We start from the raw sequence: 24,974 nt of genomic DNA on the forward strand, positions 1-24,974 counted from the left end.
ACTTCTTCCCCTCTCCTCCCAATCAGCCCCTTCCTTTTCCCAACTGCGTTTCTTCTGCTTTAACCCAGCAGCCCTGTTCCTCCTTTTCCCCAACCTGCCATCCCTGTTTTCTCGCTCTGAACATCCTCCGTTCCAGAGGGTAAGGAAAGTGTTTACTACTGGGGTTTTTGCCTGTCTGAGATTTAGGGGCTTTTAGGTTTCTGCTAGTTTGGCGGGTTTCATAACAAAGCATTCTGGGAAAAGTAGTTCACATAATTCCACATGTTGCCTGGCACCTCTCCAATACTCCTGAAAAACTGCCATAGTGTCTGCTGTCATGGCAGCCTGCAACCACCTTATTCCCAGTCCTTGATCAGGAGGGACAAATTGAAGCACCTCTCATGTCCATACTGCCTGGTTTATCCATTATGGTTATAGTTGGAGACTCGGGATGACTTCATTTATTATAGTGCACTACCTGGCTCGGGTCCCGAGATAACAGAGGCGTGTGTGACAAGTGACGTGAATATAATTGAACAGCAGGTGAATTACTGAACTTTTGAAGCCAAAATAGATACCGTAAACAGTGGTCCAGCACCACATGGGTGCTCAATCGAAGGTCTCTGTTAGCTATCCAAAAGAGAGCTAGCAAATGCAAAAAGGAATTGTGAAATTGAAGTGGTCCAGCAACGGGTTAAGCTGAACCCTGTGCACATTCGAAAGCTAAATTTGGACCGAACTCGGCTGAGGGAGTCTAATTGTGTAAGAGAAAGGATCTCAGCCTGACTGAAGGGGATCCGGGGCGAACCGTGAGTCACCCAAGTAAGAATATTCTCTGAACATTGTAAAGGGGGATCTGAGCCCGGAAGAGGGGATCCAAAGTAACAATCATTGTATAAAATGGATCCGAGTCCAGCTGAGGGGGATCCAGGGTGAAGTATGAATCACCTGACTTGAGTTTGTTGGTACATCAGCCCGTCTGAATCAAAAGACTTTGATAAGTAACGAGACTTGGGAACAGAAGGCCCTGATGCTGGTAATTGAACTGTCCTCATGCGGAAGAAGCCAGAGAGTGTGCTATGCTAGAGTGAACCACTGTGTCCCGTGCTGAAAACATTGGGAAGGGAGGCCATCGGCCCAAACATCCTGACATATCATTTTGACCACTTCTTTCTTTTTCATAACATTATTCCCTACAGTATTCGTATTTAGAGGAAAGGACTGGCAATAGTTTGTTTTTAGTATAGGCCCCTTTTATTTTGACAAGACACCACTAGGACTGCGTTAATATTATTTGATGGTTGTAGCTTGCTCCCATCTGTACATTTAGGGTTAGACAGGCGTTTATCATACCCTTTTTGAAGTTCAATAAACACCATTGAACTGTGGTCACTTGTGTCTGTCTTACTGTTGATACCATGCCTTCATTACACTACTGAGTCTGAAGCTTCTAATTGTGAGGCTCTGTCTACTTCTTTAAATTCATCAGAGCTCCAGAGTGACATTTTGAGAGTTACAGCGGTTACTAGGAAGCATGCCTTGGAAGCCATCGGCACTGAGCAATCTTTGCTCAATGGCCCTGCTAATACTCCTGCAAGTAAGCGAGAAATACTTACCTTATGTGATCGCTTCTCGCAACGGGGCAAGCTGGTGGAATTTACTAATTCATCAGTACGTGCAAAAATTGAATCAAGGAAGTCCTCAGCTTGTCTAAAGCAGGGTTTTCTTGCTGGTCATTATATTAGAAACAAGGACTTGGGAGACGGAGTAATCAGACAGGTAGTCCTGCAGGATTTCTCTTCTGCCCTGCACCCAAGTACTGTAACTAATAGTGAGCCGGCGCGTGGCATTACCCTGAATGCTGATGCGGCTCAACAAGTGTGCGATGTAGCCAGTGTGCACTTGGCCCCTGCCCTCTACCCCCTGCCCCAACCACAAATATTGATCTGCAGGAGGGACAAATTGAAGCACCTAATCAAAATGGATCCCTCTGGTCTACACGTGCTGCTTCATTGTGTCCATCTGCTCCAATTAAGTCGCTCATCAAGCAAGCAAGCTCTAAACACATTAAAATAGTGGAGATCGAACCATTTACGGCTAGCCCCTTTTTAAACTGTTCTTGGTTACTGGAACTTTTGCACTTTATTCCCAACTTTATTCCCAACTTCGATATGATCTCCTCCGAAGATGCCCATGTTCTCTAGTAATACTAATTGGGTAGTGGCTTCGCCCATTTCTCCTTTGGTAGCAGAACTAGTCTGCAATAATGCAAATGTGCTCTACGAGCTGGGTTTTGAAGTGTCAATGTTTTGCCAGACTGTGGCTGCTGTAGTTCCTTTTAACTATTCTAGGATTGAGGAATTTCAGTACTGCTACTCACTATGGATACCAGTATGTTGGCTCTGCCACTGATTATGGAAACCTGCATAGCAGACACGCCCTAGCCATGAGTAGGTTGGGTCCACGTCCCACCCTTGCTAGATTATTGGGCAGTTGGCAAAGGGTTTGTGATCACTCGGATGACCGGGCGTGACTCAGCCCAAGCTTTTCTCTGTTCTATCTTGAACAGACATCCACCACTCTTTCCTGACTAACCCCTTAGGCTGACAGGAACTTTTGATGTCTCACCTTTTTCTTCTTCAGGAGACATGGCTAATTTCTCCATTTATTTTGGACGGCTACACCACGTTCTTTCTGTCTTTCAGACCTACCCGTATTGGGCGTCCAAAGGGGGGCTTTGTATTGGCGCTAGCATCGCACACTCTTACCTTGCTTGAGGGAGTGAAGGAATATGACAATGTACTTGTGACTGTGCTTAAATGTTGAACCCAATATTCTGGAGGCACTCTAGTGGCCACCCTGTAAGGCCCTCCGGGTGGAAATTTCACTGGGTCTCATGGAAGCTGTTTTTGATATTCTATACTTGTAGTCCTCATTGAATCGTATGGGGGCCATTATTCAGATTGGGGATTTTAATATTGATTGTAACCAGTAGCACGCCTCCTGGCACGGGAGAGCCCTATGCCCCCGGGACCAAGAATGGGGAAAGGAATGGTAAGAGTTATTTGCTGAATTCGACCCAGTTCCTCTAGTCACCAAAACCCCTGACATTAACTATACTTGGTCAAACGGCAAATACAACAGTCAAATCAGTGTTATACCCGTCATCCAGGTCATACTAGATTTGTCTTCATCTCCCCATCTCGAGACAGTGTACTATCAACCTGTTGGGGTGAAATCGTATGAAGAAATAAGTACCAATCTGGCGGTTAATCTGCGAGGGAATAGGCTTATTTGGTCAACTGCAAATATCAATAACCTTATTGGTTCAATTAAAAACTGTGTGCCCACATGTGGGGATATCCTGTGGGATTGTCATTGGGACCTGAAATGTATGCTGGATTTTGTCTGGCCTCTTGAAAAAAGACATTATATTGTTAGAACTCCTGTAAACAAGGCTTGAGCCCCCCCATGACATTGCCATCTCAAAAATGAAACTAGTTTTAAATGCAGAGTTGCGCAGAATAAAAAGCTCATTGAACTTTGTAGAAAAAACAAGCAGGGCCACTATGGCAAAAACAGGATATAAACACTAGTTAAGTGAGTATCAATATAAAGAATCTACTGCTAGATGGAAGGTCATAAATACTTTAATTCGAACGCATGATTCCAACATTTTTAGCATCTGCTTTGAACTTTTAGAGCAGGCATGCTGCCTATTGAAGTCAATGGCATCACTGAAGAAGTATGGGCCCCGATACATTAACGACCGTTATTGGGATAGTTCGGAAATTGGCTCTAGCGATAGTGATACAAAGTTGGAGGGGTCTGCAGTAAGGCACTATGTGAACCATTTCGACACGGTGGCAACATTAAAATAATGAAGTCCTCTTGGGCAATTGGCCCCGATGGTTTATGTAATGTGATCCTTAAAGAAGACCCTCACCTCTGGGCTGATCTTCTAAACACATTTTTGTGACCGGTATTATCCAGAGTTCCTGGCGTAACTCTGTTCTTATCCTCGTATTTAAGCAGGGCTCTAGGATTCAGACCAGCTATTATAGGCAACTAGCAATGTTGGATTGTAGTTCTAGAGTTTTCGCTAGTATCGTGCTTGAAATGCTCTCTGTTCGGTCCGCTGCTAACCATCTACTAGGCCAAAATACCTTTGGCTTCAGGAAGGGATTTAGCTCTGTGCACTCCACGTGGGTTTCATTCTCTTTAATCTCAGATACTTACAACTATCCAGAAACATCTTTATATCTTTGTTCTGTTGATTTTAGTTCTGCCTTCGATGGCGGCATATGCACAAAATTATGGGCAAAACTGACAAAATGGGGAATTGATTCTTCACTGCTCTATTTCATAAAACAGTTGCACAATGACACATGTCAAGGTACGGCTCTCTCAGGAAGGCATTTAATCTCAATTGTTTGCTACAAATATTGGGCTTAAGCAAGTGTGTATGTTAGCACCCTTGCTAGTTAATCTATATATGGCCGACCTTGAGACAGCACTAAAGGCAGCGCATAAACATCCTCCCCGTTTTGGCCCTGTGGATGTCAACTGTCATCTATGCAGATGATATTTTCCTACTGGACAGGACAGCCATTGGTCTTCAGCATTCCCTCAATGCCCTAGTTACCTATTCGGAAAACAATGGCCTAAAAATCAACATAGGCAAAACTAAAATCTTATCCATAGGCAAGAAGGCATATGGGGGGGCACAACATTTAGGTGCTATTTGGGCCCTACTCGATTGATTCATACTGATCTATACAGGTACCTGGGCATATATGTTGAGGCATCCCGTCCTTTTCGTATTTGTCAGACTTCATCCCTCCCAAAGTATGGAAAAAGTGGCTAGCAATTAGGCAAATTATCGACAAATGTGGTGGCCGCTCTTGAGGCAAAGATAATTGCTTATAAGGTCTCCATTATACCAGAATTATGTATGCTCTGGAAGTTCTAACTAAAACGTTTAAAAACTCTTGTGTACAGGCACGTTATACATGACATGACACATATATCACTTGGTTACCCAATTTGGAGGCAAAAATCCCAAGTTCCCTGATGGGTTTACCAAACTCAGTACCCTTGGAGGCCATACGACTAGAATTAGGCCTGCAATCTCTGCAGTCATTGTGGATTATGTCTATTTGTAAATTATGGCTTGACATTAAGTTTGGGGGAAATGGGAACGACTTCCTTTTGTTTTGCTCCATGGCTCAGCTCAGAGCTATACCCATAGCGCTTGGTTCAGGGATATGGAGAACCTGGCCCTTATACACTGTTCTGAAATGTCTCTAACTTGTACTTCAGAACTAGAGGTACCTGTGTTTTTAAGTAAATTGGGCCAGAAGACTCAGGACTATTATCAGCTTGTATCTTTGGCCCAGCTGATAAAAATGCGCTAATACATGGTTTATGCGCAACAAGGGCTGTTCAGTCCAAGTCCGCGGCAGTGCCTAGTCCAGCTGCGTATTCCTGTCACAATGCGCTTTGTCTTGTCTTCACGATTTGACATTCTTCCCGTGTATGCAAACACTGGTGCCTGGAAGGGTGTTCATTATGATGAGCGCATCTGTCGCCTTTGTAAGCATAAAACAGAGACTGTGCAACATATATTGTTGCACTGTATGGTTTTAAGTTCGTATCTTGTTAAAGGTTATGCCAAATTTACGTCAATTGAGTCAGACCAATTTTGGAGCATGATCTTTGCGGCCGAGTCACTTGTTGTGGCATCTTCTGCGTATCACATTTGGCTCAGGGCCAAAGCCTTCCTGGAGCAAACTATAGTACATTTTAAAGTTCTGACAATATTTTATTTACGTGTGACACCTTCGACAAATATGTGCACTGGACTGAGATTCCTTTTATAATGGACATTTTAAAACTGCATCAATGCATTGTCAATGCTATTTTTAACATCACCTTTAAAGGTGTTTAACTTAACTGAAATTAATTGTATAAATGTCATTGTAATTATTTTTTACAAATGATAGAACATGTATTGTAATCTTTTGAACCCTAGTGTCAATGGTTGTTCATACAACCATACGCACTTTATTAATAATAAAAAATGTGGAGGCTTTGTTGCTAGACAAGGATGTTCAACGTCTCTGAGAACAAAAAATGGAAGAAATGAAGAGTGCAGGGTAAATCCCCTCAACTCTGTCAATCCTGCTTGGCCTCTAGGTGAAGGAAGACCCTGAGCTTGTTCGCAAGATGCATGATGGGATTGAGTAATCCCTATTTCTAATGGATTGTGTCCTACAACGTATTCCACATCTTTGACATGTAATGTCCACAGCTGTGCTACTTCGGAAATTTTTTCGGCAGAGGGCGTCCTGCGTCGCTGGCGTTTGGTCGATGTCCCTCAAAGGCCTCCATCGAGGGCGACATCACTGGATGTTATAAATGGGACACACAGCACCCGTAGCCTCAGTTCTGTCTTTTCTGCAAACGTGTTTGCTTCGAGAACTTGGCGCGCCTCGTGTATTCTTCGTGAATATGTCTTCTTCATCTACCCCTCCAACTCCACGGTCTGGCTTTAAGACTTGCCAGGTCTGTAAGTCTAAGATGTCGATTACGGACCCGCACCGCATTTGTTTGTGGTGTCTGGACGAGTGTCATGACACTGACAACTGTTCGAAATGCCAGTCGCTGACTGCTAAGGCCTTGCGGGAGCATACAGGGAAGTTAAAAGTAGGTTGGGGTACTAAACCCATTAAGTCCCGTAAATCTGCGAAAGAGATGTCCACTGACGATTTGAGGAGTGACTCGTTGGAAGGAGGCCCGGGGATCTCGAACCCATAGTGGGTCCCGCCACCCGTCCTCATCTCGGCACTCCCGGAAGCAGCATCACTGGTCGCCTTCCCCGTCAGATGATGGCACTGCAAGGAAAGTGGCTGGTCCCACTAAGTCCTCGACTCCAGAGGAATGGGAGGCCTTCAGGGAGCAGATGCTGGTGATTTTTCAATCATAGGGCACAGTGCCGTCCGTGCCTTCGGAAGAAGCCGGTAGGGAACGGTCTCAGTCTGTTGCTTGCGCGCCTTCGGGCCCGGGTTCTCGGCGCGATACTCATCGGGAACCATTGCGGTCACGTTCGGACAAAGTTCAGGTTGATCGCCAGAGAGGTGCTAAATCCAGGTATCGGTCTTCGTCCCCGGCGAAACCGCAGAAATCTTGTAAGAGCTCGAGGTCGACTCCATCTGCGCCTGTCATGATGCCTACCCCCGGGGACCCAGACCAAGTCCAGCAACCCCGGAAGCAGGCATCAAGTAATCCTAGGCAAGCCCAACAACCCCTGCTAGGGGCTATTTGGGTCCAGTCCTGGCGCTTATGGCGCCAGGCTCATATGGAGAGTCAGTCCTGGCGCCATAGGCGCCAGGCTCATAGATTAAAACTTACCTGATGCAGACCATGCTGCAAACCATCCATGCCAAGGGAGGCTTGGAAGGGACTACTTTACTTAGGGACTATTTTTTACTCGGGCGGGGCTGGTGAGGAATACTTACCTGGGACTACTTTGGAGGCTATTTAAACCACGCCCGAAGAGCAGCACACGCTTCGCGTTATTCTGCATCCAGCAACGGAACGCTCACTGTGCCTGCAAGTCTGCATCCAGCTTTCTGCCACACCCGCCTCGAGTTTGGAGCTCCTAGGAAAAGGGAGAAAGAAGGAGAAAAGGTTAGAACAAGAGCAATACCTTGATCCTTACCTGAATTCCCAATCCATCGCGCCTTCGAGCTGGAAGAAAGAAGTTATTTTATGCGCGTCGCCTCGCCTGCTGCAGCGCCACGCTGAACTCACCGGCCTTCGCAGCATCTACACATTCCACCGCATCCTCCTGCATGTTCCCGCCGCACTCCGGCACCTAAGGAGAAGACCAGGACCGCAAGGTGAGCCAAGGGAATACACAGAGGAATATTAGTTACCCCCCATAGACTTACCTGATTTTACCACCGGGGGTACTATTCCTCTTCACGGGTCGGCACAACTTCCACTGCATCTTCGCCGAACCACGGCTGCTAAGGGGAAACAAAAGGACAGCAAGGTGAAACAAAGGGACTAACAAGGGGAACCCTCCTCACCACAATAGACTTACCTGATTTTACCGCCGGAGGTATTATTCCCCGAGACATTATTTTATCGAACTGTGTTGGAAAATACAAATCCTTACCAGAATACTGCCAGTTGCCACGAGGGACTCTTCATTAGGGTCAAGCTTCAACCTGCAAGGAATCAGAGAAGAGTGAAAGTCGGGCATTTGAACTCTTACGAACTTTATACTTACGGCGTCTTGCCGGGAATCTCAGAGTCAATATTGTTCTGGAACTCACCAATTCCTTCGAGCCAGTGAAGCAGCTGGTTATCAACACGCCCCTGCGCTCAAAGCAGGATGGAGAGCTCATCTTTTCAAACCATCAGGTGAGACTATAAGAGGGGACATCAAAGGTGATCTGTGGGGAGAACAGCGGCGGCGGGGGGGGATTTAGGCTCAACTCCACGGGTGGTTAATTCCCTTTCTCCATTTGCAGAAGAATATTCCTACGGGCCAAGCAAACAAAGCTAGGTGGGCCAGTCCAGTCCGTCATCTCGGCCCTACGCGTCACATTGGTGGAGACCGCAGCTGTCCAGTTCCGATTGACGCCTCTGTGGGAGCCACGTGAGCGTAACAGCGCCGTGTCTGTTGGAAACGGACGTCAAAGCTTTGCCTTTGCACCAGCCCTCGTTGCCGTCTGCGTCGTTGTCGACGCCGAAGCCATCGGTTCCTTTTGGCCGGAATTTGCCGATGGAGGTCCCTGGTACTGTGAATCCTCCAAGGAAGGCTAAATCCAAGTCTGTGAAGCCTGTTAAGGAATCCAGACCTTTTCTGTTCCTAGGCGGGAGTTCTTTCTTCCTCTGGATGATATCTATGAGGATGAGGAGAGGTCAGATTTGGAATTTGAGCCTGATGTGGCTCCTGTCTTTTCCGGGGACAGTCAGTTGGAAGACTTACGTCAATCACTACATGATGCCAGTGACTTAGACACATCTCCTGAGGTGGAGTTTGGCAGGCCTGACTCCTGACAGTAACCCTAGTCATCAGTCTCCTCTTATAGGAGACTGATGACTAGGGTTACTGAGTATCTTGGTTGGTCTAGTCCTCCGGATGCATTTGTTCAGGATGACTTGACTGATATTTTGGATCAAGGTCCGTCCACTGACCCAGTGCTGCCTTTTCATTTGACTTTGCAAAAAAGGTTGGCAGCTGCTTGGCTGACCTCAGTCTCTTCCGGCGGTTAACAAGTTGTTAACTAAAAAATACCGCCCTTCCAGTAGCGACCCCAGCTACCTATCCACTCATCCCACTCCAGAGAGTTTGGTGGTTCAGGCGGCTACGGCCACCTCGAGGCAGGTGGCATACCCTCCCATCCCTCCTGATGAGGACGACAAGCGCTTTGATGGTTGGACACGCAAGGTGTTTTCTGCGGGGAGTATGGCCCTTAAGTCAGCCAACACCACTTGTACCTTGGCAAGATTTTCACACACTCTGTGGAATTGTCTCTCTAGCGGCTGAGCATATTCCTGAAGGGGGAAGAAAGGGATGGGTTCCTTGCTCTTGTGCAGGATGGCAAGGATGCCATGTGTGAATCCCTTCAGTCTGGGTTGGACATGGCCGACAGTGTTAGCCGGTCCATGGCTGCCAGCACCGTTATACACAAGTTTGCGTGGTTGCGGAAGTCAGGTTTTGCTCTAGATGTACAGGCCCGTCTTCTGAACATGCCCTTTGATGGCTCATTTGTTTGGCAGCAAGGCTGATGAGATCTTTGAGGAGTTGCAGACCTCCAAAGTTGCTGCTAAATCTTTGAGTGCAGCAGTGCGTCAACCTCTGCCTTTTCGTACTAGGGAAACATAAGAGGGTAGGTTCTTTTTGTTACTACTCTTTTGGTAGGACGAGAGGATCCGGCAATCAAAGCGGTCAACGAAGAAGTATCCATGATGTTTGGGGAAACTCAAGCAGCAGCCTCTTTGCCTTCAGGCACTGCAACAGCCGCTCCAAAACAACTGAGGCCATGTTCCATTGTTCGCCAGTTGGGGGCAGACTGTCTCAGCATTTCGAAGAATGGTGAGCTATTACTTTGGATGGGTTTTGGAGACAATAGCCTATGGCCTTCCTAAAGCGGCCTTGCAACAATCCACCGGGGAGTCTCTTTGAGCTTCCAGATCCACACCTTGTGCAGGAAATCTTAACCCTCCTGGAGAAAGGCGCTATAGAACTAGTGTATGTAGCGGAGAGGAACAAGGGATGGTATTCCCTATATTTTTTGATTCCAAAGAAAGATGGGGGACTGAGACCCATCTTGGACTTCCGTTGGTTGAACAAGTTCCTCCGGAAGGACGAGTTCAAGTTGGTTACTCTTTCTCAGGTCCTTCAGGCTCTTCGACTTCAAGATTGATTGGTGTCTCTGGACCTACAGGATGCTTAATTTCATGTGCCGATTCATCCAAAGCACATGAAGTACCTGAGGTTTGCGGCTGGCAGCTCGCACTTTCAGTTTCGTGTCCTGCCATTCGGATTGACCTCCACCCGGAGGATCTTCACCAAGCTAGTGGTGGTGGTGGTGGCCGTGTATCTCAGGCGAGGGGGGATTCCTGTCTATCCCTACCTGGATGACTGGCTGATCCGAGCACGTTCTCCCAAGCAAGCTCTGGATAATCAGTCTTACCTGCCGCTCCCTCCACAAGCTGGGCTTCTCCCTCAATTTCAAGAAGCCACATCTGACAACTTCTCAACAGCTCCAGTACAATCGGGGCTGTGTTGGACACGTACTTGGGAAAGTGTTCGCCTCCCAAGGTGAGGGCTCTTCACATTGTACAGATGGTGGACAAATTTCAACATGCCCAGAGTCTTCCGGCTTTCGTATTCTTAAGGTTGCTCGGCCTCATGGCATCCTGCATTTTTCTTGTGCCAGAGGCCAGACTGCAGATGAGATCCCTGCAACGGGTCCACAAGATGCAGTGGTCCCAATTATCAGGCAAGATGTCGTATCCTGTTTAGGTTCCACTTTTGTCTTGCAGGATCTTCTGTGGTGGGCCAGTGAAGGGAATCTGATGAAGGGGAGCCATTTTGGCAACCTTGGCCAGAGGTGACGGACGCCTCTCTCACTGGATGGTGGGCTCATGCCGACAATCTGACTGCCAGCGGTCATTGGTCTCTGTCTGAATCCAAACTCCACATCAACCTGTTGGAGCTGAGAGGCTTTTCTGCCGTCTCTGTGGGGTAAGAGTGTCCTGATCATGATGGACAACACAGTGGCCATGCATTACCTCAACAGAAAAGGGGTAAGGGGGGTAGGGTCACTCCCGCTGTGCAGAGAGGCAATGCAGCTCTGGTTCTGGGCAATCCAGCAAGGAATTTCACTCTCAGCAGTTCATCTGGCCGGAGAGGAGAATACAGCGGCAGATGCTCTGAGCAGGCAGAGCACGATCTCTCACGAGTGGGAATTGGCTCAGGAGATCTTTGCCCTTTGGGGAACCCCACAAGTGGATCTGTTCGCGACCAGGGCCAACCGGAAGTGCGAGAGATTCTGCTCAAGGGAATTTCCTCAGAGAGGAGCCTTAGGGGACGCATTTGTCGCAGATTGGTCATTCTCACTTCTGTACGCATTTCCTCCGGTCCCTGTCATTCCTCATGTGCTAAGGAGGTTGCGGAGGTTCGGATCCCACATGATCCTCATTTCTCTGGATTGGGCCAGGAGAGCGTGGTGCCCAGACCTTCTAGAGATGTCATCTGTCCTCCATGCCATCTTCCCTACCGAGAGGATCTTCTATCTCTCTCTCTCGGTTTCTCTCTCTCTCGGTTTCTCTCTCTCTCGGTTTCTCTCTCTCTGTGTCTCTCTCTCTCGGTGTCTCTCTCTCTCTCTCTCGGTGTCTCTCTCTCTCTCTGGGTGTGTCTCTCGCTCTCTCTCGGTCTCTCTCTCTCTCTCTCGGTCTCTCTCTCTCTTGGTCTCTCTTGGTCTCTCTCTCGGTGTCTCTCTCTCGGTGTCTCTCTCTCTCGGTGTCTCTCTCTCGGTGTCTTTCTCTCGGTGTCTCTCTCTCTCTCTGTCTCTCTCTCTCTGTCTCTCTCTCTGTCTCTCTCTGTCTCTCTCTCTCTCGGTGTCTCGCTCGGTGTCTCGCTCGGTGTCTCGCTCGGTGTCTCGGTGTGTCTCTCTCTCTCTCTCTCTCTCTGTGTCTCTCTCTTGGTCTCTCTCTCTGTCTCTCTGTCTCTCTCTCTCTCTCGGTGTCTCTCTCTCGCTCTCTCTCGTTGTCTCTCTCTCGCTCTCTCTCGGTGTCTCTCTCTCGCTCTCTCTCGGTGTCTCTCTCTCGCTCTCTCTCGGTGTCTCTCTCTCGCTCTCTCTCTCTCGGTGTCTCTCTCTCTCGGTGTCTCTGTGTCTCTCTGTCTCTGTCTCTCTCTCTCTGTCTCTCTCTCTCTGTCTCTCTCTCTGTCTCTCTCTCTCTGTCTGTCTGTCTCTCTCTCTGTCTCTCTCTCTCTCTCTGTCTCTCTCTCTCTCGGTGTCTCTCTCTCTCGGTGTCTCGCTCGGTGTCTCGGTGTGTCTCTCTCTCTCTCTCTCTCTCTCTCTCTGTGTCTCTTTCTCTCTGTCTCTCTCGATTGGGATTGGGACCGCCCGAATGACGTGATGGAGGTGTTGCTTTCGGCCCGGCGGCCGGCAACCAAATCCCTGTATCGTTGCTATAATTATTGCTATTGGTGCAGAGGATACAATGTCGATCCTTTTCAGTGTTCCATTCCCATGGTTCTGTCTATCTTGCTTTCTTTGGCCCACAGGGGTCTTCAAGTAGGTACCATTTAAAGGTTACCTGGCGGCGCTGTCTATCTTCAAGCACTCGTCTGAAGAATGTTCTTATTTTAAGATTGCTTTGATTTTCACAATTTCTTAAAGGGCTCACTAATGTGTTCCCACCGTTTCAGGTGCCGGTATGGGATTTTAATTTGGTCTTGAAATTACTGATGGGTACTCCGTTTGAACCTTTGCACTCTTGTTCTTTGAGACTGTTGTCTTTCAAGACGGTTCTCTTGGTTGCGATTACATCCGCTCACAGAGTGAGTGAATTGCAGGCACTTTCATCTAAGCCACCCTTTACTGTGTTCCGCAAGGATAGGGTTGTGCTGAGGGTACGTCCATCCTTTCTACCTAAGGTAGTCACTGAGTTTCATTTAAGCCAGAAAGTGGTACTTCCTGCTTTCTATCCTCTTCCTCATCCTGGTAAGGAAGAGGAACGACTCCATAGGTTGGACCCTAGGAGAGCTCTGAGCTTTTATATTTCTAGGATGTCCAGGGTCAGAATGCACGATCAACTCTTTGTGGGGTACGCTGGACACCGATTGGGCCAGGCTGTTACCAAACAGACCTTGCCCTGGTCGATTATCCTCACCATTACTGAATGTTACAGATTGGCGGTCAAGGATCCTCTTGAGGGTTTGCGGGCTCACTCCATGAGGGGCGTGGCTACTTCTACTGCCCACTTCACTGCCCTGCAGCGGGGAGTTCCTATTAAGAATATTTGTGATGCTGATACATGGGCTTCTATCCACACCTTTGTCAAACATTACTCCCTGGTCAAGATATGTCCTTTGGTAAAGCGGTCCTTTATTCTGCCATCTGATTGGGTATTCTAAATTCTTCTCCCTCCTTTGTCTGGTGCTGCTTTAGGAGTCTGTCAAAGATGTGGAATATGTTGGAGGACTCAATCCATTCGAAGAACACGTTACTTACCAACTCTTCCCGTGTATGCAAACACTGGTGCCTGGAAGGGTGTTCATCATGATGAGCGCATCTGTCGCCTTTGTAAGCATAAAACAGAGACTGTGCAACATATATTGTTGCACTGTATGGTTTTAAGTTCGTATCTTGTTAAAGGTTATGCCAAATTTACGTCAATTGAGTCAGACCAATTTTGGAGCATGATCTTTGCGGCCGAGTCACTTGTTGTGGCATCTTCTGCGTATCACATTTGGCTCAGGGCCAAAGCCTTGCTGGAGCAAACTATAGTACATTTTAAAGTTCTAACAATATTTTATTTACGTGTGACACCTTCGACAAATATGTGCACTGGACTGAGATTCCTTTTATAATGGACATTTTAAAACTGCATCAATGCATTGTCAATGCTATTTTTAACGTCACCTTTAAAGGTGTTTAACTTAACTGAAATTAATTGTATAAATGTCATTGTAATTATTTTTTACAAATGATAGAACATGTATTGTAATCTTTTGAACCCTAGTGTAAATGGTTGTTCATACAACCATACGCACTTTATTAATAATAAAAAATGTGGAGGCTTTGTTGCTAGACAAGGGTGTTCAACGTCTCTGAGAACAAAAAATGGAAGAAATGAAGAGTGCAGGGTAAATCCCCTCAACTCTGTCAATCCTGCTTGGCCTCTAGGTGAAGGATGACCCTGAGCTTGTTCGCAAGATGCATGATGGGATTGAGTAATCCCTATTTCTAATGGATTGTGTCCTACAACGTATTCCACATCTTTGACATGTAATGTCCACAGCTGTGCTACTTCGGAAATTTTTTCGGCACAAAAACAACATTCTTTCGACTGGATGTTCCTCCAACGTATTCCACATTGCCCTCCAGGCCTGCCCCTCAGGAGAATTTCCTTTCCTATTGCAGCTTGCGTTCCTTCAAGGCTATTTGCAGTCGAGCAAGCATGGTGTACGAGCAGGTCACACATTATGGAGGAAAAAACATAAACTGAGGCTACGGGCGCCGTGCGTCCTATTTATAGCATCCAGTGACGCCGCCCTTGACAGAGGCCTTCGAGGGACATTGACCCGACACCATCGACGCAGGACGCCCTCTGCCGAAAAAAATTGGAAGTAGCACAGCTGTGGACATTACATGTCAAAGATGTGGAATACATTGGAGGAACATCCAGTCGAAAGAACGTTACCAGTTGGTAAGTAACTTGTTCTGATGAGTTTCCCATGTAATGTACACTATAAGCCTCTGCTTCATGTTTTGGCTTGTCTTTTTGTGCGCCCTGATGCCTGCAGGATTCGGCGCATTATAAATAAAGTGAGACACTTCTTTAATAATGGGAAGGGCACGGTGCTCCTGATCCAGAATGTGTTAATTTGGCTGCTGAGCCGCCTACGGAAACTCTCCCCATCTCTAGGGAGGTGAACCTAGCAGGAAAGCCAAAAAGATAGACAAGCTGCCTGGGTCCTGCTGGCAACCTGGCATATGCTGCAAGCCTGATGCCCTCAACTGCAAGACACACTCATAGCAATAGTTTGCCATCATTGCCACCCCGGAAATTCAGCCCATGTGCCTGCTGCAAGAAGGTCAGACCCAATGGAGCATGTTGCATGTCACCACCGCCCAACCCTCAAAGGGCCCACACAATGCGAGGTAGGTGCCTGCTTGGCTGTGTTTCACGTGCACCCTGGGGCTCTTCAAGCACACTGCAGTTTCCCATGTTAACATGAGCAATCATTTAAAACATCCTCCAAAGAAATTATATAAACAATTAACTATCAATTATTAATGACCTGCTTTAACCCTTATTAATATCACATATGTATTTTATTATTGTATAATAAACCGCATCCTGCAATACCGTTCTAAACGTTTTAAAGCTCATAATACTCACCACTCTGGGGGTTTCAACCATTCTCTTTCCCGACTCTGGGCTTCGGTTTCTTATCACTCCTCTAGGGGTTTGGTTTCTTTTTGGGCTGCACTCTAACGTTTCGGTCTTTCTTTCCCCACTCTGGGGTCTCTCTCCCTCTCTCTCCCTCTAGCTTTGAGCTCCTGCGTACCTTGCGTCCCAGTGGTGGTGCTCCTCAGGAGGGGTGTCCATTTTCTCTGCCTCCTCTGCTGTCGCTTATGACTCAAAAACAGTGCGTGCGCTGCTCTTCTTGGGCTTCTCTCGCGCTTCGTGGCAGACTTTCGATGCGCGCCATTGAGCAACTGCAGACTAGAAGTCCTGTTGTGCTGCTCTTCGGGAGGGCCATAGTCTCTGCTCCTTTGCTGACGCGGAGACGCTTGTGCGACTCTTCCTCAGAGTGCTGCGTTGATCTTCATGTTGGGCCCCGCTCCACTTTCCTGCAGAGTGTCACGAATGCTCTCTGTTCCTGGACAACCTCGCCAGTAAACTCTGCGGTGCCTGCTGAGGCTCCCCCGTAAACGGTAGTCTCTCAGACACTCTTCCAGAGGACTGGTTCACTGATCTGTCTTCATTCTTTGTGGTGGCATTAGTCATACAGTCAGTGGCCAAGTCAGCCATGAGTAAAGCGCGTGTTTATGGTTACTACAAACTCTAGCCCCTTTATACCTGATCATGGTGTTAATAAGAGGGATGATGACTTGTACTCCTATTCAGTCCTTAATTTGTAAAATAAGTGCAAGGGCCCAAAAAATATTGTGCCCATAATGCTGGGTGCGTGGCCCGGGCCAGTTAAGTGCTAGGTCTAGATTGGCCAACCACCAGCCCATCACACTGCTGCTGCTGCTCCAGGTCACATGTTTGGTGCTGCAGCAACTGCTGGCACAGGCTAGTAGTGGGATAGATGGGGGAAGGGCACACATGGGTTGAGGAAGTATAATGCTTTAAAGTTGGAAAACACTTGTTATGGAAGGTGTAGGCACAAAAGCAGTACAACTGGCAAGTTTAGCTGGAGTAAACCCCTCCCCCTAAAGGAAAAAAAAAAGTTTCATTCCGCAGTGGTGTAATAAAATTGTCTTATCCAAGTGTGCCTTCCTGCCACTTGATCACCCCATTCCTTGCCCCACTCCATTCCTACCTTCGCTACCACCCTTCACAACCAACCACACAATTATCATGGACTCCAACATGCTCACCACCTCACAAACACCCAATCAGTTGCGAATGCACATTACCCTCAAAGAGAACCACTCCATCCCCATTCTGGGAAAGCCCAGACTCCAAGCCTTAGATCAAGATCCAAGTATCACCCCCACTGCATCATACCTGACCAAAAACATCTCAAGCAGTCACCACCCTTGAAGCTTTTCTGTCAACACAAACCTACAATCCCGACTAAACCATTTCCCACTACGCCGCACCCAGAAACCTCTACAGCTGCTGATCTCAGCAGCCAGAAACTACTTACGGACTTTCATTGCACCCTCATTAATGCCTGCTCCCTAGGAGCCCATGCCATCAAAATACATGACCTCATCACAGAGCTAAAACTAGACATCTTAATAATCGCAGAATCCTGGCTCCATCAAGCTTCTGGACCTCCTCTGATCCTGGCAATCCCACCAGATTATACCATCCTAAGAACCGATTGGTCCCACTCTCACAGAGGTGGAGTAGCCATCATAGCCAAAACTAAACTCAACCTGAGATCATGTCCCAAAATATTATGGGTTACAAACTGCTACTAGCTAAATTTGCCTCCAACGAAAAAACAACCATCAACTTTGTAGTGATCTATAGATCACCCAATTCCAACAACCATCCCGAAGCAGACATTCCTTTATCATTAGCTCCTCTCATCAAACCCAACACTAAATGCATCTGTCTTGGAGATTTAAACTTGGGCTTTAATGACATCCCAGATCCTAAAGCTGAAGCCCTTCACTCGGCCCTCAAGGATATGAGCTAAACCCAACTAGTGAACGCCCCTACTCATAATAAAGGTAGAACATTAGATTGGATCCTCACGCTCAACACTACCATCACCATTGACTCTGTCTCCCCCCTAGACTGGACGGACCATCACCTTATTAAGTTCACCCTTATCGCTGATGAACCCCGTTCCACTAAACCGAAGGTATCCAACACCTACAAAACTAGAAATCTCTGTAAGCTCATGCCGGAAAATCTTAACCCAATGCTCTGCAAAACGCTAGACTCTCTGCCTACATCTGGCGATAACCCTTGCCTTCTTGCAGATGCATATCAAAATTCTTACTACCACTGTTAATGCCAAAGCCTCCCTAACCACTAAAACAAAACGCATTGTCAAGCAATCCTGCTTCTGGTTTAATGATGACCTAGTTCTACTCAGGAGAAATAAACGTGCCCTTGAACATGCCCACAGGAGAAACCCTACCACTGAGTCTGCCCAAGCCCTCCAGACGGCAAACAAATCCTATAAAACTGCCATCATTACGTACAAAGCCAATGCCTATAACACTTGCATTAATAACGCTGCCTCTGATTCCAAAGAACTCTTTTCTATCCTGAGAGAATTGGGAAATCCCTCCCCAACCTCATTCCCTACCAATTCCAGCAAAGCATGGTGTACTACAATTCAAGATGCCTTAGCCGCCAAGATCGACCTCCTTCAAAAGAAAAGCACAACCAAAAGGCAATCTCTTCCTGACAAATCCCACACAACCACCTCCAGTACTCGACTGGGAATGTCAACCCCAAATTCTCCTTCACTTCAGTCACGCAAGACTCGGTGCTCGACACCATATCTAAACTTAAAGCCTCCAACTGCAAAGGAGACTCTGTCCCAGTGCAAGTAGTCAAATCCGGCGCCCACACTCACCCCAATCATAACTAACTTTGTTAACGCTTCTTTCAAGACCAATATAATCCCAGCCAGCATCAAAGAAGCTTGGGTTACACCTCTACTAAAAAAACTTCCCTAGATCCAACCGTGCCCACTAACTATAGACCAATAACAGTTCTGTTTCTACTTAAAATACTTGACAAAATAGCCTACAACGAAGTCCAAACCCATCTGGAACACAACCAGCTCCTGGGCACCAGACAATCTGGATTTAGGCCCAACCATAGCACCGAAACTGCACTGTTGGACTTAAAAATTCATGTGGACACTATCAGGGATTCAGGTAAACTTTGCATTCTCCTCTTAGCTAAAGACTTCAACTTCTTTACTGACGCCACCTTGTGGATTATATCTTTCTTAGCTGAATGAACCTCCAGAGTCTCTATAGGGAAAGAAGCTGCAGACCCCATCCCAGTCCCTATTGGTGTACCCCAAGGCTCCTGCCTATCCCCTACTCTTTATAATGCATATACTAAGCTCCTCTTCTCAGCTTTAGATGATATGGGTGTCATCTACACTAACTTTGCAGATGACGCCCGGATCCTCATTCCACTCCCGGGGAACTACACCCAAGACACACTGGCAATAAATAAAATCTATGCCATAATACAAAACTGGATCGCACTCAGCAGCTTCTGTCTTAATGATGAGAAGACAGAGATTCTCATAGTGGGTTCCCAGTCAAAAACATCTACACTTCATCCAGACTACTCCTCCATCAATATTGATGGTAGCATGATGCCTTTCCTGAAGCAAGTGAAAACCTTAGTCTATCTGGACGCAAACCTCACAATGACTAAGCATAGTAGTACCTTGGTATCCTCCACGTCCTACACCGCAAAACTAATTGCCCTCAGCCGGCAGTTCCTGACTCCCACCAATTGCATCACCTTGGCGAGGGCCCTGATTTTATCAAAACTCGACTATTGCAATATATTGTTACTCGGCACCTCCTCCACCAATCTCAAAAAACTACAACTAATACAAAATAAAGCTCTACGAGCCGCACTAGATATAAGAAAATATGATCACATCTCTAAGACTAGAAGAGATCATCACTGACTGCCCATTGTAGCCAGAATCATCTTTAAAACTCTCTGCATCACCTTCAAATGCCTCCAAGAAAAATCCCCCATCTACCTGAACAGAGCTATAACCAATTAAGAGTCAACTAGAACCCTGAGATCCAACAACCAACTACTCTTAGCAATGCCCCGGTATAGAAATGCCAGAGCTGGAGGCAGCAGTTTCCAATACGCAGCACCCAAACATTTCTTGCACTAGTTGTACTCTCTGCCATTTGCAATTGTGTATATCCTGTAACACCATCTTTGTAAATATTTTGTATCAGTAACACTGTCTTCCTTGTAAGGGTCTGCGACCAAATGTCTTTATCAAGCTGTCTGTAACCTCGCCGTGGCACCTAAGGGTTTGGGCGTGTAACAAATGCAATAAATAAATACATACAAATTAATATCTCTTCCATGCATTCAAGCCCTGTTAGAAACAAATGACAACAATGGCTTGAGGTGTTAGGAATTCCCCAGGTAATGGCCACATAGGCCTAGGTAATCACTCTATTTTCCAGCTGTTATGATCTTATGGCCAGGTAGTACTTTTATGTCTGTGCCTGGCAAATTCCTATTCCACACTGAAGTCCAAACTGTGGGCTTTGCCAATGCTTGTTAGTCTTATAGTTAGGTATTTTTGGTCCGAGTCCAGTCAAAATTTGGAACAACCACTTGTCATCTTTTTAGTCTGTGGGACATGCAACCCACTATTGCTTGCAGAGGTTTGTGGCATGATGCTGCAGCTCGGAGTCAAAATATGGACCTCTAGCTTTAATACAAATATCTGCCTATAAAGTCTTGCAGCTTTTCTGCAATGTGGCCTGGTTGCCTATGTGCCAGCCTTACCTTACATTATTAGTTCGGCGGGCCGCCGTGGAAATGAATATTTCCACGGCGGCGACCTGCCGCAATAATAATGTTAGGTAAGTGCGGCCTGGCTGGCACTTACCTTACATTATTATTGCGGCGGGTCGCCGCATTATTAATGTAAGTTAAGCTGACATGCGACATGATCAAGTTACTACTTAACGCGTTTTGTTGAATCCTCCTGTCGGGCCAGCGTGGTGCCGTACTGAGCAAGCAGAGCCTGGGCCAGACTGCCTGCCCCTGAGGAAGTTCAGCTCTACAGCTACTAGGCCGTACACTTGCAGGGGAGGCTCTCGGAGTCGACTGCAGATTAGTTCCACCCCTTAACAAATGGTGGCACTGCTGCCTCTGCAACCAAGACCCGTGTGACCACCCACCCCCAAACCCACGTCACCATGTCATTTCACTTGCTCACAAGAACAGCCAATGAAACCTATAGATTCTGTGTTACTATACTGAATGTATCAAACACTGCATAGAAACAACAGAATGTTGGTTTTCATTGGCTGTCCTTGTTGTGCTGCACTCCCAGGCCCAGCCAGGCCCTGCAAGCAGAGCAGACTCTGAAGGAATGATTTATGATGGAAGCTTGGAAAGTTGAAAGTTGGAACAAACAAACAAAGCAATTACACGTACGATTTTCCGGTGCCCAAAAAAGAGTGCTGGTGTTGCCCACTGGCTAACACCGGCACAAATTAAGCACTGCTCCTATTGAGGTCTCTGTCCCCTAAGTGGGAGTCCCCTCCAGACGGATCCTGCTTACACTGTCCCCTAGGAGGTGTTAAGCGTAGCATGCACACCTTCCTAGTCCAAAAGCAGATGCCTCCCCCTCTGGGCAGAGGTGACAATCTCTCTGGATTTGTCACACCATAAAGCTAATTTTAGTCATATGTGGCACCAGTGAAAGGGGGACGAGGGTGGTGTAAGACACCAGCATTTTGGCAATAGAAATCAGAGGTATATTAAATACTGCCATGATCTATATAGAAATAGTGTTCCCTAAACCATTTACTATAACAAATGTTATTTATCAAGATATTTTCTGAATAATCCAAAAAGTAAGCCCTGGAGCTATAAACCAATACAAAAACACCAGGAAAAAGATCAGTATTTCCAGCAGTGCATATGATTTATTTTGGGAGATCGTGATCCCACCGCAAAACTTAGCTTTAAGGCGATGCATCCAGTGGAGCCATGGCATATAGTTACAGGCGAGGCATACTGAATAAAAGCACAGCCTCGCTTTGACTACGAGCTAAAGTTGCTCTCCGAATGAGATTGATGCCATCACTGTTGGAACATCTGATGTTACTGGAGGAGTTCCTTTGAAGAAGAGGCACTTAAGCATTGCTGGACCACACCCTAACAAAATAATGGTATGTACTTCTATTCTGTATCCGCCTTCTGGTTCAAGGGGAAATGCCTATACTGTAGTCCTTTCTTCTTGAATTAACATGCAGTTTTTGCTCATTCGCCTGTCTGTGCTCATGAGTTATTTACAGCAACTGCTCAGTGTATTAAACAGTGTTTCGATAGCTTGGTTACGCTAGATTTATATGGCATGTTTTGGTGTTCTTTTCTGTCTTTCCGTTGAGGACAAGATGATGCAATACGTTTTTCTGTTGCTTGAAGTAAAGAAACTGTTCAGATAGTGCTTTAAGACTTGTACCTCTTGTGAAAGCAAAGAGGTGGGGACGATTAGTAGACCTTTGTAGCATTTTGTGTAGGGCAAATGTGCCTCATTACGAGTTTGGTAGTATTCCGGTGGTAAATTCCCCAAAATACCAGCAAACGGAATTACCATTACCCACCACATGGTCCTGCAGATGTACTGCATGATTACAAGTGGTGGTATGGTGGTATAAGTCCTCGTTTTTGGAGTCCATATGGCTCGAAGGGGATTTTGGTGGAAACCTATTTTTTTTTTTTTTTTTTTTACATGTGCACGAAAGGTGGATTTATTCTCGACCTTGCCACTGAATTGCTAGTACGGCAGTGCAGTAATGCGTCAGCAACTGAATTTTCGCTGCTTTTACCACACCACCGTACTCGTAATGAGGCCCATGTGCTCTTAGTATGAACAAATAAGTCTTGCATTCACACACAGGACATGCACAATGCGTTGACCCCGTAAGGCAGCTTAAGTGCTCACAAGTCAGTATTCCAGGATTGTCGGTGTCAGGCATTCGCCTACTACTTAAATATTCATAAGCCATTGGTACCCACCTTGGAGCTGGGATATAGGCATTCTGGTTGACGTAAAGGACAGAGGAACTTGGAGACGGCTGGGAGTTAGTGCCATGCATGCCATTAGTCACTCATGCATAGATAGTAAGGGGTCAGTATTCTGCATGAATATGGATTCAAAAGGATTGTTTTATAACCACAAAAATGTATTGACTCTTTAGCCATCCAGACTTCCGAGACGTACTCTGTACTGATCGGCAACCGAGAGTGGATGAACCGTAATGGCCTCCTCCTGAAAAGTGATGTGGATATTCTCATGACCGAACATGAACGGAAAGGTCACACCGCTGTACTCGCCGCTGTTGATGGTAATTACTTTCTCCACTTTGCTCTTAAATGCTTTTTATGCAAAGACTTCTTTTGGACATATGAGATTTTTATAGATGGAACCACATTTAATGCAAACTGATCACTTTGCCCTGCTCATGAACCTTGACTTCCTCTCACATTTCAAAACCAGACAAGTAGTGCGTGTTTGTGCTTGCAAGCTGACTCCAGTGTAGTTAAGTTAGATGTGAGTGATTCCCCAAGTCACAACTTAGCACACCTTTCTTTTAAAAAGCATTGTAAGTGGCTAAGTGTTCATGGGTCGCCTGTTCCCTAAATGTACAAACTAACATATTACCAAACCACACCGACTAGCAAAATTGAGAGCTAATGGGCAGGAGCTAAACGTCGCTCTTGGGTTGAAGGCATCTCCCAGTTGAACTGCCTCTAGAGAACATTGAGCCAGAAGTGTATTGCAAATTGAACTTCAATGGGATTCGAGCAATGTCACAAATGTCTTTCAAGAGCAATACTTTTTATTTTACACATTATGTTTTAAGAACATTCCAGGGCTCTAAATGAAGTAATGTATAAACTGGAATGTCTATGATCAATGTCTTACTTTGGGATATTGTAAAGCTGAAAAAAGGAAAGGAACTTGTTCATTATATCAATTAATTTTGCAGTTACAAAATACAATTCGGAATGAGATGTTTCATTTTTATTTTAAGCAGATTTTATTATGCACATAAGCAGTACAGCAAGAAGATTCAAACAAGTTGAGCAGTGTGAAGTGTGATTAAAGCCATGAGTCCACCCAGCATTATGTACAATTACTGCTATTGTAAATATCACAGGTCAACAAAGCCAACAGGAACCACACAGTAGTGAAAATACTCGCAGCCCTTACAAGGCATCATTACCATTTTGATACTGGGCCAGTAGGTGAACATTTTATCTTCACATAGTATTTCACGTGCACAGTAAGCTGAGGTTTGCACTCTATACAACTCATCTGCAAGGACAATTTCCAACTTGCTGAGCTGATAAATGTTTCAATCTCAGCATCCAGGTCCGAGTAATGTACTTCGCAGTGCTAGGGACAATATCCATGTTAGTACATCTGCAAAAAGCTGTAGCATGCGCCATGGCTCCGATGTCTGTAGCGCGCAACATTGGATTTAGTTTCATAGCCGATCTAGCTTTGGGCACAGGAGCATTAAATGAACCGGCTTCCTCAGCTAGTCCACACAAAGGACAGGTGCCCAAGCATGCATTGGCCCAAGAGTGAGTAAATGCTGCAACCCTATGGGTGCCCATCCTGAAACCCAAAAATAATGCACGTGCATATGAGGGGAGCGGGGGTAACTGTCAAGAAACCTTTCAAACCCAAATTCTGGTTTATTTGCTATATAACCGGGACCAAGTGTTAATTTACCAGCATCATCGTCCATTTTGGTCCTGGTAACCATAACAAATGGCTCTCCTAACCTTTGTTACAGTTGATTTGTTAACTTTCTTATGATTCAAGCATAATGTAAACTCTTTCAGAGCACTCAAGGTGTTCCTCACTTGCTTGATCCACGTTGGGCTTGTTCCCTCATCCTGGCTCAGCAAGTGACCCAGTGCATCACGATATTTTCCGAGACCTCCCTCAGTGTTGCAAAGCTTCAGCCAGTATAATGCCGGCTTGAAGGCAGGCCCCTCAGCAATGGGGAACACATCAGTCTCCATGTGGACGAGTACATTAGGTCAATCCTGGGTAACATCAATACATTTTTCAAATGTTCTATCGGTTTTCAAATTGGTAGTGTTGACGTAACCCCCTATTTCCACCCAAACATCGAAGAGGTGCTTGCTTGCTATTTATAGCTCGCAAGAGCAGGTGAAACAGCTTCGCTTCCATGTTTGCTACAGAACGCCTTCGCTGCTCGCCTATATTTCTCCAGTGTGGCACTGCTTTGTCCAACTGAGTGGCCCACAAA

The 24,974-nt window shown here is 46.3% G+C and overlaps 1 protein-coding gene across 1 annotated transcript in view; it reads left to right on the forward strand.

Moving 5' to 3' along the window:
- Positions 1-24,974, forward strand: part of ATP7A (ATPase copper transporting alpha) — a 1,086,974-nt gene that overhangs the window by 877,217 nt on the left and 184,783 nt on the right. Inside the window, exon 18 of the mRNA XM_069612588.1 lies at positions 22,884-23,030. Within this exon, the coding sequence (XP_069468689.1) occupies positions 22,884-23,030 (147 nt within the window). The remainder of the gene's footprint in view (positions 1-22,883; positions 23,031-24,974) is intronic.

This window comes from Ambystoma mexicanum, chromosome 5p (genome assembly GCF_040938575.1).
Source record: "Ambystoma mexicanum isolate Mex_15411 chromosome 5p, UKY_AmexF1_1, whole genome shotgun sequence".
Classification (NCBI taxonomy): Eukaryota; Metazoa; Chordata; class Amphibia; order Caudata; family Ambystomatidae; genus Ambystoma; species Ambystoma mexicanum.